Consider the following 16,411-nt stretch of genomic DNA (forward strand, 5'->3'; position numbering starts at 1 on the left):
GTGCTCCTGTGTCAAGGCACACAGGGAGTGTACAGTATCACATATAGCACAGGCTGCTAAGGTAGGAGATCTGTGATCTAGCATAATGTAGGATTTTTTCAAGTCTGTACTTTCACATGTAGAAGAACTAATATACTCTTAGTGAGCCAAATGCCAAATACAAAGCCAACCATTATGATTCATCCTACAAATTATTTTAACATTAGGCTGACATTATTCATTGAATGACACTTCCCAGCTATGCAAGTATTTAAAAATAAAGCAGACAGATGTAGCTCAAGCTTTGCCAGACTTAACCAAATGTTGGTCCTGCTGCTCAACTGGGGGAACCTGAAAGGTAATTTAATTCCTGCAGGTAATCCGCCCTTGGCTTCTCAGGCATAGAGAGACAAACAGAAGTAGAAGCCATTTCACCAGAACACATACAGCTGGATTTTTAAAAACATTCAGAACTAAAAGCAGAAGTCCTTTAGAAATAACACCCTTCAAAAGTGTGTTTTTGAAAGAGAACACCATTTTCCTGTTGATACATAGCTTTGAGATTGACACAACCAGGACACTTCATAGAAAAGTTTCAAAAGACTGGAAAAAAAAAAAGAAAAGATATTCTCTATGATCATCTGAGTCTAAGTTGATTAATTATTCAACATTCAGAAATAACTATAATTAGCTATACCTGTCACCTGTCTTTGGTTTCTTATACAAGCGTTACAACTCTCTTTATAGCTTTCCAGTCATGTTATGACTTTCTCAGAGGACACCAACTTATCCAACAAAGAGGAGTAATTGTCTTCAAGAGAATCTGTATTATCTGCAATAAGACTTTGGTACAAGCACTCCATTTCATTCAGAAATTGTAAGAAATGAGGCATTAACAACGAGGCATTAGACCTCTGGGAGCTTTAGAAAGGAAAGAACAATTTTGAAGCTAGAGTAGTCAAACACTGCTTTGGAGAACTGGATTTTACATCTCTGACATGCAGATTTTGAATGATGCTAGGCTGGTTGATTGAAAATGGCAGAGTGGAGCAGAAACTCAGGAGATGGGTTGTGTAGAAGATTTGACTGTTTTGCTCAGGACTCGTCATCCTGTGTCCCCTTAGCAGCAATCCTAGAAAAAGAGAGATTCTGTTGCATGGATACAACTATAACATACAAAAATAAAAAATAAATAATAATAATAATAATAATAAAAAAGTAAGACCTCTTTTGGTATATTTTACTTTAATGTCTGCTAAGTAGGCAAAATTAACAGTCCTGCCAGCTGCTTCCTGCCTACATCTTCAAGATCTTTCTTATACTTTTCTGCAGATTTACTCCTGAGATTTTCCCAGCTCTAGACCCATCTGTGCCTTTGTAGCTCACATCTGAATATCCAGACAAGCCTATTTAAATAGAGCACCTGCTGAAAAACTTGTAGTAATTTCTAAAACTTTCTAAAAGAAAAAAAATACATAGAGGTCAGCATTAGACATCAGAATCAGAAGATTCAGGACAGACAGCAAAAGATTAACTCCAAGGAGTCGATAGAGTTCCATCCCAGATAGACTGTGTGTAAGAGGCAGATGACTGCACCTATTCAAATCAGGTCATTCCAATCTACTCTCATCAGTCCTCCTCTCATGCTGAAATAGGTGGCTCAAGATGGACCTGTTTGGTCATTCGGTGACTGTGTGGATTTGGAATTTCATGGGAGTCTGGTTTTGCTCCCAGTAGCCCTTTTTTTTCCCTGTAAGCATACACAATAGTTATCAGAAAGAAGATATCGTGTTTGTGACTGTTAACAGGGAGGAGAGGCATCCAAGAAACTGGACTACAGAGTTGGAGGTAGAAAGAAAAAGGCTATGATATGTAAAAGGAGACTTTATAAATGTTTTTCACAAAAGCAACCCAGCATATTATTGATTTTAGCAGAAAGACATACTATAAAAGAAATTTTAAAATGCTTTAAAATAAAACCATCCAATACAAGAGTTACCAGAGTCTCAATCAAAGGAGGATCGAGGAGCTCCTTTCCAGGTGGAGTGCCCAACATGGCGTCCCATAGGCCGTGCTGGGGACAGCTCCCATAGGACTGCATGACTCATGGTGGGGAGCTGATGGCTCAACAACCTGTCAGCCCCAGCACATAAAGGAATTAACAAACAGCTGCGGGCACTCCAGATCCATTGCCTTCTGTTATTTCTTCCCCTTGCGTTAAATATGATAATAGCACTACTTCGACTTAGAAGGATGTTATAAAGTTAATTCATTAATGCTTGAAGAAGCTAAAACGATGACATGAGAGTACCGCAGGAAAGCCATCAAGGAAATTAATGAACCTGCCTTTGAGGCAGGGTTTGAAGAATGTACAATAAAGATGACATGAAAGGTTCCACTTTACATGATGAAAATGAACACAAACACTGAAGAACTATATATTAATTAAACACCATCCTTTGCACTGAATGAAGCAGGAGTCTTGGGGAAAAAACAGTGAAAGTGATTTAAAGACTGAGTCACATCACATAACTTACAGAGTTGAAGAAGAGCTTTTTATCTTTGCTGCTTTATTCTTTTTTTTTCACTTGCTTTCTTAAGTTCTCTCTAAAAATCTCTTCTTTTTCATCACGCAGCTCTCAGGCTGAATGCTGGCCAGGTTGTGAGCAGCCATCAGAGACATTATGGCATAGGAGACTACTTACGTCTCCATGGGACACATTTAAGGGCTTCACAACTGGCTGGCAGCCAGCGTGAGCCAGCTCACTCTCCCCAGGGCACATCCTCCTAAGCCCTGTCAGTACCACTACTCCAGCCCTGGCTCCTGCACAAATATTACAGCAGGTGCGCTCATATCCCCTCCTCCAGCTTCACGGCTATATTTCTCCGTCCTTGTTTCTTGTATCTCCTGCATCTGTATCCCGTTTTCCTAATTCCCAGTCCTAGAAACTCATCTCATTTCCTTTCACTTAATACCAAGCCTATGCAATTTGCACTGGACCAGCTGTTCCCACAAGGACAAACTGAGATTCCCATTCTTCATTCTGAAGGTGCTGCCAAAGGAGGCCCTGGAAAACAGGAGACACTCCTACAATAAGACATGTAAGAATTTTCTTTTATAATGTGAGCAAAGTGGTACAATGTCATCCCTAAACTGGTAGAATCACTGTACTTACCCAGATAGAAGCGTAGCCTGAGAAATGTCATTCGAAATAGTTAAGATTTGACATTAATATACAGTAAAAATAGAGTCTGTAACTGGTAAGGTGACACTGGGAATAGTAACTGCCATATGCACCAACAAAAGGCGTATCTGCCTGGTTAAGCTCCCTGGTGGGATGTGCACACCCAAACACAGGAATAGCTCTTGAATGCAGAGATGAAGGGCAAACAGAATAATTTGCAATTAGTAAGAAAAAGCTATTTACATCGAGACACAGCAGGAATACCAAAGCAAATGCTTTAAAAAAAAAAAAAAAAAAAAAAAAAAAAAGATCCTTTCCTCCTCTGCCTGTTTTTGACAGTGGTCTGAATTTTCAGCTGGATGAGAATACAGTGGGGACATAACTGCTGGACAATCTTTGGCTGTAATGTGGACTCTAACAGGGCTTTCACGCAGTGCAATGGGAGTAACTGTGTGATGACCTGTGTTCCAGTGTTTCCAAAGGCTGAGATGGCAGGAACACAATTAATTTGTAAGCAGTGTGTTGAAAATTCAAGGTCTTTTTGACGATTTGAGCATATAAGTATTTAGGAGAAAAGACCTTCCAGTGCTTGAAGGGAGCTTAAAAGTAGAAAGGGGAGCGGATTTTTACATGGTCTGATAGTGATAGGACAAGAGAGAACGGTTTTAAACTAAAAGAGAAGAGGTTTAGGTTAGGTGTTACACAGAAATTCTTTACTCAGAGGTTGGTGAGGCACTGGCACAGCTGCCCAGAGAAGGTGTGGTGCCCCATCCCTGGAGGCGCTCAAGGCCAGGTTAGATGGGGGCCTGGGCAGCTGAGGTGGTGGGGGCAGCTCTGCCCACGACAGGGATTGGGGCTGGGTGGGCTTTGAGGTGTCTTCCAACCCAAGCCCTCCTGTGATCGTATGAAAATAAAAAGACGTCTCTCCAATTCCCTGCCTCTTCTGAGATTAAGCACGATCCCATCGCGAGGCCACCTATGTGCGGACCCGAACAAAGACACGGCTCGTCCAGGGCCTCCCGAGGATACACGCAGCCCCTCACCCCGTAGACCCTCAGCTCGGTGGGGCGGGGCGGCGGCAATACCTGGCAGGGCGGGAGCCTCCGCCGAACGGCATCAAGCAGCCGCCTCTGCGCCCAGCCCCGCTCCTCCCCGCCGCGCGGAGTCAGGTGCCGCGGGACGGACAGTGCGCCTGTGCGGCGGCCGCGGGGCGCCGCGGAGCGAAGCGCCGAACCGAGTCGGTGGGGGCCGCCGGCCGGAGGAAGATGGCGGAGCCGGGGGCGGCGCGGGGTTCCCCGCGGGCGGCAGGTAAGCGTAGCGCGGCCCTGCCAGGTGCCCGGGACGGCGGCGCGCTCCCCTCTCCCGCTGCCCGCCTCAACCTGGGGAATCCCACGGGCGTCGGCGAGGGTCGCTCCCCTCCCGGCAGGTGCCGCCATCTCGGGCCCGGGGAGGGGGTTCCCCGGAGGCGCAGGTGCCGGCTGCGTGGTGCGGCACGTATTGGCCATGGGGCGGCTTTTGTGAGCCGGGCCGGCTGCGTGTGCGGTTGTGATTTCCCCGACCGCTGGCGGTGCTGCCAGGGAGGGAGGAGGCTCTGGTTTGCCCTAAAGTAGGGAGCGATGCATAAAGCGAGTTCTCTGCGGTGCCCGGGCCTGCCTGCGGTGGTTGGCTAAGGCGGGAGGCAAACTGGTTGGGCTGGTACGGAGCGGAGTGCCTCCCGTGGGCAGGCACGGCTCCACCAAAGTGCTTCCCGATGCTGCGGGCTGGCACGGCTTTGGGGTTGTGAGCCCCGTGCCCTGGGGTGACCAACGGGACGTGGGGCAGAGCTCGGGGACCGGGGACATCGTCACGCTTCAGCTCATGGGTGTGCGTCGGATGGAGTCGTGACAGTGATTGCGTGGCCTCACCCTGGTTCAGCGTGTGAGATGGGTGGTGATTAAGGAATGAGCTTTTACCTTATTCACCTGATACGGGGCCTGGTCTTTGTGGTGAGCAATCCATCCGTAGCATGGGTGGAAAGGGGAGTTAATTTCTTTTCTGTTCTATGCTAGCATAACTTCTAAAAGTAGCATTACCGCTGCTTTGGAAGATAAGCACTGTTATCCCAAATGTATTGAGTGGGAAGCTGGATCCAAGCCTTGAAGTGCTCTGAGGTCACACTGTGTCAGAGCCAGGACCTCTGATTCTCCTGCCCATCACCCCTGCAGATGAGCAGTGATGCACCTCCAGCTTTCAGGTCTCTGGTTCCCCATCAGTCACTTGGGAGAAAAACAGCTAATGCTGAGAACTTATATTTCTAGTTTCTTCCCACTCTAAAGCATAAGGAAATTTTCTCTGTTAACAGGGTTTTTATTCTTCTTGTGTTTTCCTGTTTTTACCTTATAAATTCAGAGACTATACAGACCATTTTTCACCCCGCATATGAAACTGAGAACCTATAGAAAATATGGTGTAACTGAAGATGGTATCAAATGGAGCATGTGTTGTGGGACGATCACAAGGCAGATGTCATCCAGTGCCTAAGCGCCTTGCTCTGGAGTGCCCTCAGCCCTGCCTGTTTTTTTTTTAAATTTGAACCAGCTGATAGAAGATAGTATACGGTGTGCTGGGGAAGAGTGTGTGTCAGTGTGTGCTTAGGATGTTTCACAGACTGCAGTGTGGACTGGATCTGCCCAAATCCAATTGAAATGAACACGCTTGCATTAAGGGAATAGTTTGCATCTCCTGGCTGCTAGGGAGGAGACTTGGTCAATGTTTTATAATGCATCAATAAGGAGCAAAATTCTGGGGTGCAAGCAATTAATAGATGTGGAGCTCTTCCCTTGACTAAAAATCTGAGCTGGGCAGCAGACAGCAGAGATGCTACAGCCTGAGATGGCATTGCAGGAGTGGAGTGTTTTGGGTAAGGGAAAGCAAAGCACTAGGTGACACCAAACTGTGGGCGTTATTGCTGCTACCATCTGTAGTAACAGTAATGCAGTAATGACTAAATAGCGTTTGAAGGACAAGCTGCTCAGTACTGAATTGCTAATCTTCCTTTTTGCTATCTGGTGAAATTTGCTTAATGCATCTTCTAAGAGATTGAAATACTGAGCGCTTTGGTTTGCAAAGCAAAATGTGTTCTTTTCTTCTTATAGAAGAGTTTGGTCAGCCCTAGGAGGGTTTAAGAGAAAGCTACATGTCATTGTCAATTTAGACTGCAAATCATAACCCAATGTGTGAAAGGAATACATAGATGTATTTCTTTCAAAGTACTGTGTGTTTTTTCCTTCTTAAGAGCAATGCTTTTCCAGCTGATTTCTTTAAGCCATACAGTATGCTTTTAATTGATGTGCTGTTCTCTGTGCGACATTACCTTTTGCAAGTACTGGTTTTAGTTCAGAGGAGCTCAGTACTCTGCATGCTCTCAAGGTTAGCGTTCTATTGTTTAAAATACCATAACATCGGACAGATTCTGTTGATTTAAAAAAAAAAAAAAAAAAAAAGACTACAGAAAAAGGTCATTGCCTTTACCCTCTAAGTTTTGTTGAATTGTGGTGCAAACACTTTGCACTAGAAGTGTTTAGAAATAAAAGGGTGGCATATTGCTTGAAGTGCGTGTGGTAAGAGTGTGAAATACCTGGGAACTTGATAGTGCTCGCAGTGCTTGTAAGTTGCTGTTGAGTAGCATCACATAGATACCTTTGCTTTGGTGGCTGCAGCAGAGAAAATGCATCAGGGATTTATTTTTTTTTAATTAATTAATTGTTTCTGGGTATGCTGGTTGAAGGAACCTATACATATTTCATGTAAATAAAAGTATATATCCTACATGTTAATACTGTATGAAGAATGATGGAATAAGGCTTGTTTTCCTCTCATGAATAAATAAAATACAATTATAGCTTTCACAGTTATTGGTCTTTTAGTGTGTGTGGAGCAAAAACAACGAGGAATGCTTTTAATATCTTCCTCTTATCTGTCATTCATTTACTAATGCATTTCAGGTCTATAGAAAAGTAAGAGCAAGTCTTTTAATTCTGGATAGTTCTTAAAGTGTTGAGGTAGTAGAAAATATTTCATCCTTTGTGTGTTTTCCCCTATGGCTCCAGTTGCCTTGGCCAGCCCTTGCTAATGGGGCTTTTTCATCAGCCCCTAACACGGCTTTCTTTGCAGCTTTCAGCCCCATACCAATGCCTGGCTCAAGCTGCCCAGTTGATTTTGGAAGCAGCTGTTTGCAGTTTAAGTCTATCTCTGCCTATGTGGTTTAGATGGGGAAAAAAGTATTGCTTGTACAGGACTTCAGTAGATAAGTGGGTCTTAGGATGTGGCAAAAGACTACAAGAAAGATGTTGAGACCCTGGAGTGTGTTCAGAGAAGGGCAACGAAGCTGTGAGGGGTCTGGAGCATGAGTTTTATGGGGAGCAGCTGAGGGAACTGGGATTGTTCAGTCTGGAGAAGAGGGGGAAATCTCATTACTCTCTCTGCAGTTCATGAAAGGAGGCTGAGGCAAGGTGAGGGTTGGCCTCTTTTCAGAGGTATCAGTGATAGGATGAGAGGGGGTGGCCTCAAGTTGCACCAAGGGAAGTTCAGGTTGGGTATTAGGAAAAACAGCTTCTCAGAAAGAGTGATGAGGCAGTGGCACAGGCTGCCCAGGGAAGTGAAGGAGTCACTCTCCCTGGAGGTGTTCAAGAAGGATGTAGATGTGACACTGAGGAGCATGGTTAATGGCCTGGTGTGATGGGCTAGATGATCTTAGTGGTCTTTTCCAACCTCATGAGTCTGTGAAAGAAATACAACTCTTCAGGAAATTAATGCAAACTGTGTGAATGTTAACAGTACTGAATAGTAAGTAGCTCAAGTCGTTTTCCTGCTTCCCATCCTTCACCTCTAGCCGGCTCTCACAATTGCTGTCAGCCTGATAACTTCAAGTCTTGTGAGGTTTTCATGTCTTCTGTGCCCTGCTTAACCCAGCTGTCCATGCTGGGGTGCAATGACATGGGTCTGCAAGTTTCCTAAATACAATTGTGTTGCCTGTCTAGCCTTACCTTTCCTGTGAATCTCACTGTGGCTGAGAGAAGAATTTGGGTAGCATTTTTTTTTTTTAATATAGCTGTAGCCAGCTAAGGTTACTGCAGAAATAAAAAGCAAAGTTCTTTCAGTACCGCAGTAGATTTCTTTAACCATGGTTTATGATGTTTAAATTAATTTCTGAGTTACTTTATTGTACTTGACTGGTATTTGGTATTTCTATCACAACGTGCTGCATTACCTGTGTTTTCTGTAATTGAATACTTATGTTCAAACAGCTGAATTAGTGCTCCTTCAGTCACGCAATGGTTCATCTATCAAGTTGATTGAAACAGCAACAAGAAATCTTGGCTGAACAGGGATTTCTTCCACTGCATGGCATTAACCTGGCTGACTTTAGGTGGGGTATTTATAAACACCTTCCTCTGTGGTTTATTTCCATAATGATGAATGGTGCTGATGTGCGGGGTGAGAAGAGGGGAGGTAAGTGGTTTTCATGCAGTGGGAATTTATTGTACGAGTAAGCTGAGGAGAAAAAAAAAAAAAAAGGAAAGAAATGCAAGATGGCTGTTTTATTGATTAAAATAGTGTAACACACCTCTCACTTTGTGCCTGCCATTCAAATGGTAAATACACTTTTTTTGTCTTGTTTGTACTGAGCTCCTAAAACCGTGACAGCTTGCTCTCTGCCTGTCTGACTGAGTGCTGCAAGGATCTGAGTCAAGAATTTATTGTCCCGGTTAAATGGTGGTTAAAATGTTTCAGATGGAATTGCTTTTTTGCATATACATCTCAGACTTTCTGTAGATGCAATGAAATAATGTATTAAAATGTCTGATGGTAACATCTTACCATCTCTTTAATCATAGAATCATAGCATTGCTCAGGTTGGAAAAGACCCTAAAGATCAAGTCCAATTGCAACCTAACCATACTACCCTACTTCATTTTCTTCCTCTAAATTAATGATCCACGTTAGTCAGCATTTCTCCTAACTATTTAATATTTATCTCCTCTGTGATGTGAAATCTTGTCAAGTTTGTGGTTGGTTTTATTTACTGTACTGTTTGCATATCTTTGCTTACTGAATTCCGAGTCAAACTGCTTAGAAGCATAAACCCTGGGGCACCCGTCTCCCTTTTGCACCTGAGCGTCTGTAGGTTTTTGCTGCTTCCCCAATGCGTGTTGCCTTTTCCCTGACCAGTAGGAAGCAAACTGTCCTCACGGAGTTGAAAATGAAATATCTGCGTTGTTGTGATCAATACAGCGTTCCTGTGACCTTTGGATTAACAGCAGGCTGTGCACAGGCTCCTCGTTGCCCTTTGGCTGCTTTTCCATGAGCGTGTGCAGAGTGCAGTGACTGGTGGCCTTCCTGTGGGGCCTGCAGTGTTGCTGCTTGCCTACAGGTCACTGCTTTCAGCAGTTTCTCACAGAACCATAGGGGCTGGAAAGGACTTCTGGAGATCATTGGGTCCATCCCCTTGCAGAAGCAGGTTCCTTACAGCAGATTGTGCAGGAAAGCATCCAGGAAGGTCTTGAATATCTCTAGGGAAGGAGACTCCACCAGCTCTCTGGAGAGCCTGTTGCAGGGCTCTGTTACCCTCACTGTAAAGAAGTTCTTCTTTGTGTTCCAATGGAACTTCCTGTGTTGGAGTTTGTGCCCATTGCCCCTTGTTCTGTCACTGCACATCACTGAGAAGAGCGCAGCCTCATCCTCTTGACTCCCATCTTTTTGATTTTTGTAAGCACTGATAAGATCCACTCTCAACCTTCTCTTCTCCATGGGGAACAGTCCCAGCTCTCTCAGCCTTTCCTTGTAAGCAAGATGCTTCAGGCCCCTCGTTGTGATTCTCCACGTGCTAGAGTTTCTGCTATCAATTTGCTTGCGTGTTATTTTCTTGGTAAATAAAACTGCCAGTAGCAGACACTACTTACTGATGTTTCACCTACTGTTAATAGACATACAATATGGAAAATGCAGCTTTTTGTGTACCAGTGCAACACATGTGCTTCTGTCATTTGAGATAATTTGAGAACTGTAGTGTTAATCTGAATTTCTTGTGATGATTCAACAGAAGAGATTCCTTCTTCTGCATCTTAGCATTCACCTTTGTTGAATTTTTTTTTTTTTACCCTATTACAGAAGTAGATGCTTGGAGCAGTCATAGGTATTCATCTCTCTTTTTCTAGCATTCCAGAAACCCATAAACATGGGCTTTTTTGTACGCTGAGTACAGAAATAGACTTAACTGTTCAAGGTTTTGAAGTCAGCCCCTTCACTAATAATTACAACTATGTTGTAAGTCATCCCTGCATGCTTGCATTTGCCTTCCAAGAGGAAGGCACACTGGACGCACATTAACTTGGTTTTGTTAAGGGGCTTCTCAAGTCTGAGGCACTTCCTGAGCTGGTCCTCCATGTCATAGCTCTCTGCCTGTTTCCTCCACGTGCACATCAGTGCATCCGCATCATGAGAGACGGATGCTGTGCCCCTCAGCCTTAGTGCCGTGTGGATCCAGTGCTTAACCACCGTTTTAGAAGGAGGGAATTTACGGAGTTTCATAAATCAATTTGTCTGTTTGCTGAGTAGTTTCTTTTATAGATTCTTTTTTTTCCTTGTATTGACTTAGATGAATAAAACAAAGCCCTAGAATTTATCATCCTTATCTGAGCTCTTGATAGGACAGGAAGGATTGTGCTGGTTAAAAATACATGGTAACCGTATGTATCAGTCTGTGGATGCCTCTGTAAAAACATCCTAAAAATCTTTAAGAAAATGCTAGTGACGTTAGTGTATTTACTGTATTTGATTGTTCTGTCTGTTGTAATGCCAGAAGCTGGAGGGCTTGTTGTGGTTTTGTTTCAGTTCAGTAGGATCTGGAAGAATGCCTTGCTTGGTTCAATTCATATGAATTATCAAATTACTCGCCTCACGCCAAGCAGGAGCTAGCAGAGCTGTTCTTTATTTCAGCAAAACACTCATTGAAGTATTTCTAGTCTGCAATTAATTTTGGTTGGAGATGTGGTCGAGTAGTGCAGTTCTTAATATGGCTTTGATCCTAAAACAGAGACACAAATGTTGCTGGTGGCTGTGCGGCATGTCTGGGTTTGTTAGCTACAGGAGTACAGAAGTGATCTTTCCCTGCCTGGTAAACCAAGAGTGCTCTCGTATGTGCAAACTAGTCTGGATTATTTAGTTAGAATAAACTTCCAATACCTATTACTAAGTGTCAGGTTTTTTTTTTTAACCCAATCATAGGAAATAGAAGTACTTTTTTTTTCTTTTCACTCTGCTAAGTAGACCATGTGGCAATCACACCCAAAAAGTTTTCCTTTTGTCCTGGGAAGGAGAATAAGATGATATTACAGTGTTTACCCACAAATTATCACTTCGGTCTTTTGAATGTTTGAATGAAGGGTTGTTAACTTCCCTTCCCTCACCAGTGTGGTGAAAGTTGATGGCTCTGCTCAGTCAGGGCTTCCCTGGTGGAGTGGGAGCAGTCCTTTCTCCTTGTGTTGTTTGGGTTCTTGAAATGCTGATAAAAAGACAGGCCAGTCATTGTTTCCAAAATAAATATTAGATGGACTGGTTCTCCTTTAACTGTCCTACAGGGAAATGGGAGTAGGGCCTTACCTTTATTCACAGTGTCTTGACTTTTAGTACTGTGCTTCAGCCACAGGGCATCTTTTCCCTTACCCTTAATGGCCTATTAATAGATGTAAGTATTTCCATTATGCTTCTTGGGTTTAGTAACACTGAGTGCTGTGGTTCTAAGTAAACAGGGCAATTTTCAGCAGTCATGGGAAGTGATTTAATGGTGCAGTGCAATAAAAGGATGGCCTTCCTTTGGCTTAAATGTCCTGTGGATCAGGCTCTGAGGAGGATGGTGGCTTGCAGGTTCTCAAGGTCATGGCACTAGTGAAAATGTTTGGGCGATGTGCAAGAGAGAGATGGTTTAGAAAAGAGGGAATTTTGCAGAGGGAATGGATTTTGTGATGTTACCAGGTTACAGAACAGAAGGGAAGTGAAACAAAAATAGCTAGTGTAATCTGCTCAGTTATTTACAAATAAGAGTAAGAGTTTGTTTTTCGTAATATATTTTGTAATCAAAGGTGAGGTTTGCATTTCCCCTTTGTGATTTTTCCCCGTGTTTTATGTCCTCCCACTCTGAGGTACTCTCCTTTCTTATACTGTAATCACTGTATTCAGGCTTCCTTTAAGTTCATACTTTTGAAGAGTGTCTCAAAAAGAATTGATGGCCTTGGATCCTAATACATTTAATCTGCAGTGAAGTTGCTTAAATGATGCGTGAATGGAACTGAAAGTCATGTTATGCAGTATGAGCACATCCACTTTCAAATCCAATTTTTGTAATGCTGAAGATTGTAAAGGAAGTCTTCACATAGAGCCAGTGTTCCTTGTGACAAGTGCTTTCTAAAGCATGCTGACAGGCTTACAGACCATGCAGCAACTCAGAAAACGTTTACAGCAGCACAGTAATGTTCCTGGAAGACCGCTGAATTCTGTGTATGTGTAAAAACCATTGCAGTGTACAAATTCCTTGTTGCCAAGTTAGCTGCTGCTAATGATGAGCCTATGCTATTGGTGAACTGAACAACCTGCTGGATTAACTCCTGAGCTTCTTATAAGATGGCTTTTCTTCTCCTCCTTAATGGTGTCATCTTCTTTCCTCGTTCTGATCCACACACACCTGCCTGTGAGGTCATTAAGGATGGATGGGCTTAGTCAGAGCTAGCATCTCCTAGTTGTGTTGTCTTCAGGCCACCAGGGAAGACAGCACTGGGGGTGGAGGATAAGACTGCAGCAAGCAAACGGTGTGCTTCGTATGTCCCACAAAAACCAGTCCAGAAGACTTGGATGTGTTCCCATGCTCTGTCCTGCTCCTTTTTCCAGGTTTGTAGTACTACTCAATGCTGTACTCATTCCTGTGCCCCAGTGGAGCAGACCTCACTCCATTCAGCCTTGGAAGTGAAATGTGTGAGGCCAGGGAGGAGGCTGCACCCATCAGGTGGGCTCCAGAGGAATTGACCTCTCACCAGCCCACCTGCCTTTCAGTGGGAGCCTGAGGGGATGAAGCAGATCATATTTTTTTCTTTGTGACAGCTGCACAAGGAGACTGGGAAGGGGAAAGAGGCAGAAAGAAATCACATTCCTTGTTGTCTAACCCCCTGCTTCAGGCATGACAGTTCAAAAACAGAAAATCACCATATCAAAGAACTCTTTGAAAATAAAAAGTAATAACATACAGGCTGAGGAACATTTTCCTAGTCTTCAGAGCAGCTATCAGTTAACCAGTGCTGCAGTATGACATGCTTCCTTAGGCTGCAGACTGAGAGTAGAGGGGAGAGGTCTTTAAGATGTTATTCTGGTGGCTATCTTGCACTGAAATTAATGCAGATAGCTTTTGGTGATGCATGCATCTTGAGAAGCTCTAATCAAAACTACTGTTGGTGACTTAGCACATAGGAGAAGTCCTATGTGAATTCTGACTGCTAGACCTACTGGCTGAGAGCTGCTGGAGTTGGTTCTAAGCAGCAGCATTTCAGGTAGATTATATTGTACAGACCTTCATAAAATCAGACAGCTGAGGAAGTCCCGTTAAACAGAAATATTAAAAGAATAAAGAAGACTTGTTCGGCAGTCAAAAGCTAGCTTTACTTGCAGCTAGAGCTGAGCACGTTCAGCCCCCATCCTTTGTTTCTAACTCTGTAGTCCAGTCTATTGTTTTATGCCTTGCCAGAATAACCCTTATTTCTACCTTTGTGTAGGTGGAGGTAGAACGGAATACAAAAATAGAGTATTTAGTTTGCAACATGGGGTCTTTGGGAATTTTGTGCAAGTTATACAAGCTCATAAGAGCTGATAGTGTCAGGTTTATGGAGCAAAAGCCTCTTCTAGTGCAGCTCAGACAGGGTGGTGCAGGACCTGGCTCCTGATGCTAGGTTTGGCTAAGCACAAGTATCTTGAAGCAATTTGCTCCTCAGTCTGCAAAGACTTCATCAGATATCTTTTTCATTTCTCAGTGGTAGCTGTTGGTAGTTGTCTTAAAATCCATAAATTCTGTGTGCATCAATAAAATGATACTAAAATCAAAAGTGTGTATGGTGGATGTGTGTTTACGTAGCCTGTACCCTTCTGTCAAGTTACCTGCTACTCCCAATGTGCCAGCCCCTCCTGCTGCCACCAGTCTAAGTGCACAGTCTCTTGCACTGTGCAGGCCTCATGTAGCTCAGCCTGTCTCCAAGCTTCTCTCTTGGCATGGAGGAGGATGCACTTCTTGCTGCCATGCTGATTCTTCTCTTTGCCTTCCAAAATGTTAATTGACTTGTGCTACTTAAGTCAACTCAACCCAGCCATCCTTACCCCTGCGCAGGCAGGCTTCTCAAACCCCAGATCTGTTTTGGTTCATCTCTGTATGTGAAGTGTTGCTACCGGAACACATGGTTCCTTGCCAGTGGTACTTCCAGCTTCACTGTATTGGGCAGAGCTGTGGTTTGTTGGCACGATCACAGCAGCCTCTTCTTGTGCAGGTGTGCCCTGAACTTTGCTCTCCTTGTTGGCCTTTGTCTCAGTACTCCCAGAAGCCCTCTGCCAGAGGTACTCTTTTCTCTGCTTCTGTTGGGTGTACTATTCCAGCAAGGCAAGGGCTGTGGGCAGGTAATCTCTTTATTACATGTACGGATGATAGTATAAACATGCAAGTTTCCTCCTCCCATCACTGCGGAAAAGGAGCACCACATCCTGCTTCATGGCACATGGGCAGCTGCGTGCAGCTGTGTAGGCCCAGGTGAGCTCTGTCAAAGAGGGCGGGAATTGAGGTGTGATATTTATCTTGGGAGGGGTTCTGGGTTTGCTCCAGGAAGCAGTGACTGGATGAGCTGAAGCGAAACCCTTGAGGGTTCAGAGCAAGGTGTGGAATAAACAGCTGCTGCTGTTCTGCTTCTACCAATACCATTTTCTATATAGGTTTGTTTTTTTTTTTTCCTTCCTTTGTGTCTGTGACCAACCTACTGCTGTTCGGGTTTAATTTCACATAATCTAACAATCTTGATTTGTAGGTTTGTTGGCTTAATCAGCGCAGTTCCAAATTAGCAAAGTAAATCCAGTACAGAGCAGTAGAGAGTGATAAGGTCTCCTCTGAGCCTCCTCTTCTCCAGACTGAACAATCACTGTACCTCATAAGACTTTTGCTCCAGGCCGCTCACCAGCCGTAGCTTCTATGGATCGCTTCCATGGAAAGCATAGTACAGAACCCACTTTCCTTGCTTAGAGTTTTGTCAGGGAAAAAACATCAGATGAGAGCCCGCTGGAGGAAGCATATAATCTGTAATGCCATCAGCAAGTGCTGAGATGTTTGTTATGGGCACACCTGGAGCTGAACTTCATTGTTTCTCAGCAAGGTTTTTATGGAGGACATTAGGAGAGAGCATAAGAGGCCCTGCTGCCTCCTACAGCATCACCAGTTCTATTCTTTGTACCCACGTGCTGTCCTTTGGTTGTTAAGTTACTAAGACAGTTAAGGGTCTACTATAATTTTGTGAAAAGAGGAAAGGTGGCTTACTGAGCTGAGCTGTGCTTCTCACTGGGAGCTGTAATCAGGACCCTCTATGAGAGCTTTGCATACTTGAGGGTGAGTTTTTTCTCCTCTTTATTTGAAGGGAAGCAGGTAGGTGAGGCCATATGCAACTGCCATCATATAAAATTATTGTTTCAGCTTTGCTTTGTCCCTCTTAACAAAAACTGCAGGGGAGTGTAAATTAATAATAATAATAAAGTTAAGGCCCTGTCACAGCTATTGCGAGGCATGTCCTTAAAAGTTTTCTCCCTGTGAAAATACTATGATTTTCATCTCTTACACAGATAGCTTGTTAAGTATAGAGAAGTAGCAGCTATTTTAACACTGTGCTTCCAGCATAAGGCATGTGCTTTTTAAAATGTTTGGCACAGCAGTAGTGATAGCCAGGAGGAGCAAACCTGTGTGTGAGCATAGGCACGTGGAGCCAGCGGGAAGTGACTCCTGGGTGCATGGGTAAGCTAGTGAGAGAGATGGATACTTGCTCTTATTTCTTTAGCGTCTTGCCTGTATAGTTAACAGAAAGTCATGCAGCAGTTGTGTTAGATAAGCAGAGTGACCATAGTAGACAACTGTGTGCAGAGGTATTTTAAACTGTGTCCTCTTACATGGGAATGGAGGCAGGGGCTGGATGGATTCCACAAAG

General features: G+C 43.9%; 2 protein-coding genes across 3 annotated transcripts in view; one reads left to right on the top strand and one right to left on the bottom strand.

The window, feature by feature from the left end:
- Positions 1–332: 332 nt before the first annotated feature.
- LOC109370625 (uncharacterized) lies at positions 333–4,803 on the bottom strand. The gene is made up of 2 exons (XM_085211055.1): positions 4,250–4,803; positions 333–1,111 (listed from the first exon to the last, which is right to left on the bottom strand). Exons 1-2 carry the CDS (start codon positions 4,667–4,669, stop codon positions 1,100–1,102), a joined length of 432 nt encoding a protein of 143 aa, XP_085067181.1. The 5' UTR covers positions 4,670–4,803; the 3' UTR covers positions 333–1,099.
- MAP7D2 (MAP7 domain containing 2) overlaps positions 4,337–16,411 on the top strand; it is a 77,846-nt gene continuing 65,771 nt past the window's right edge. For both annotated transcript variants that reach the window (XM_085211040.1, XM_085211046.1), the window contains exon 1: positions 4,337–4,472. In XM_085211040.1, the coding sequence (XP_085067166.1) occupies positions 4,430–4,472 (43 nt within the window). In that variant the 5' untranslated portion in view covers positions 4,337–4,429. The remainder of the gene's footprint in view (positions 4,473–16,411) is intronic.

The sequence above is a fragment of the Meleagris gallopavo genome, chromosome 1, assembly GCF_905368555.1.
Source record: "Meleagris gallopavo chromosome 1, MGAL_WU_HG_1.1, whole genome shotgun sequence".
Lineage (NCBI taxonomy): Eukaryota > Metazoa > Chordata > Aves > Galliformes > Phasianidae > Meleagris > Meleagris gallopavo.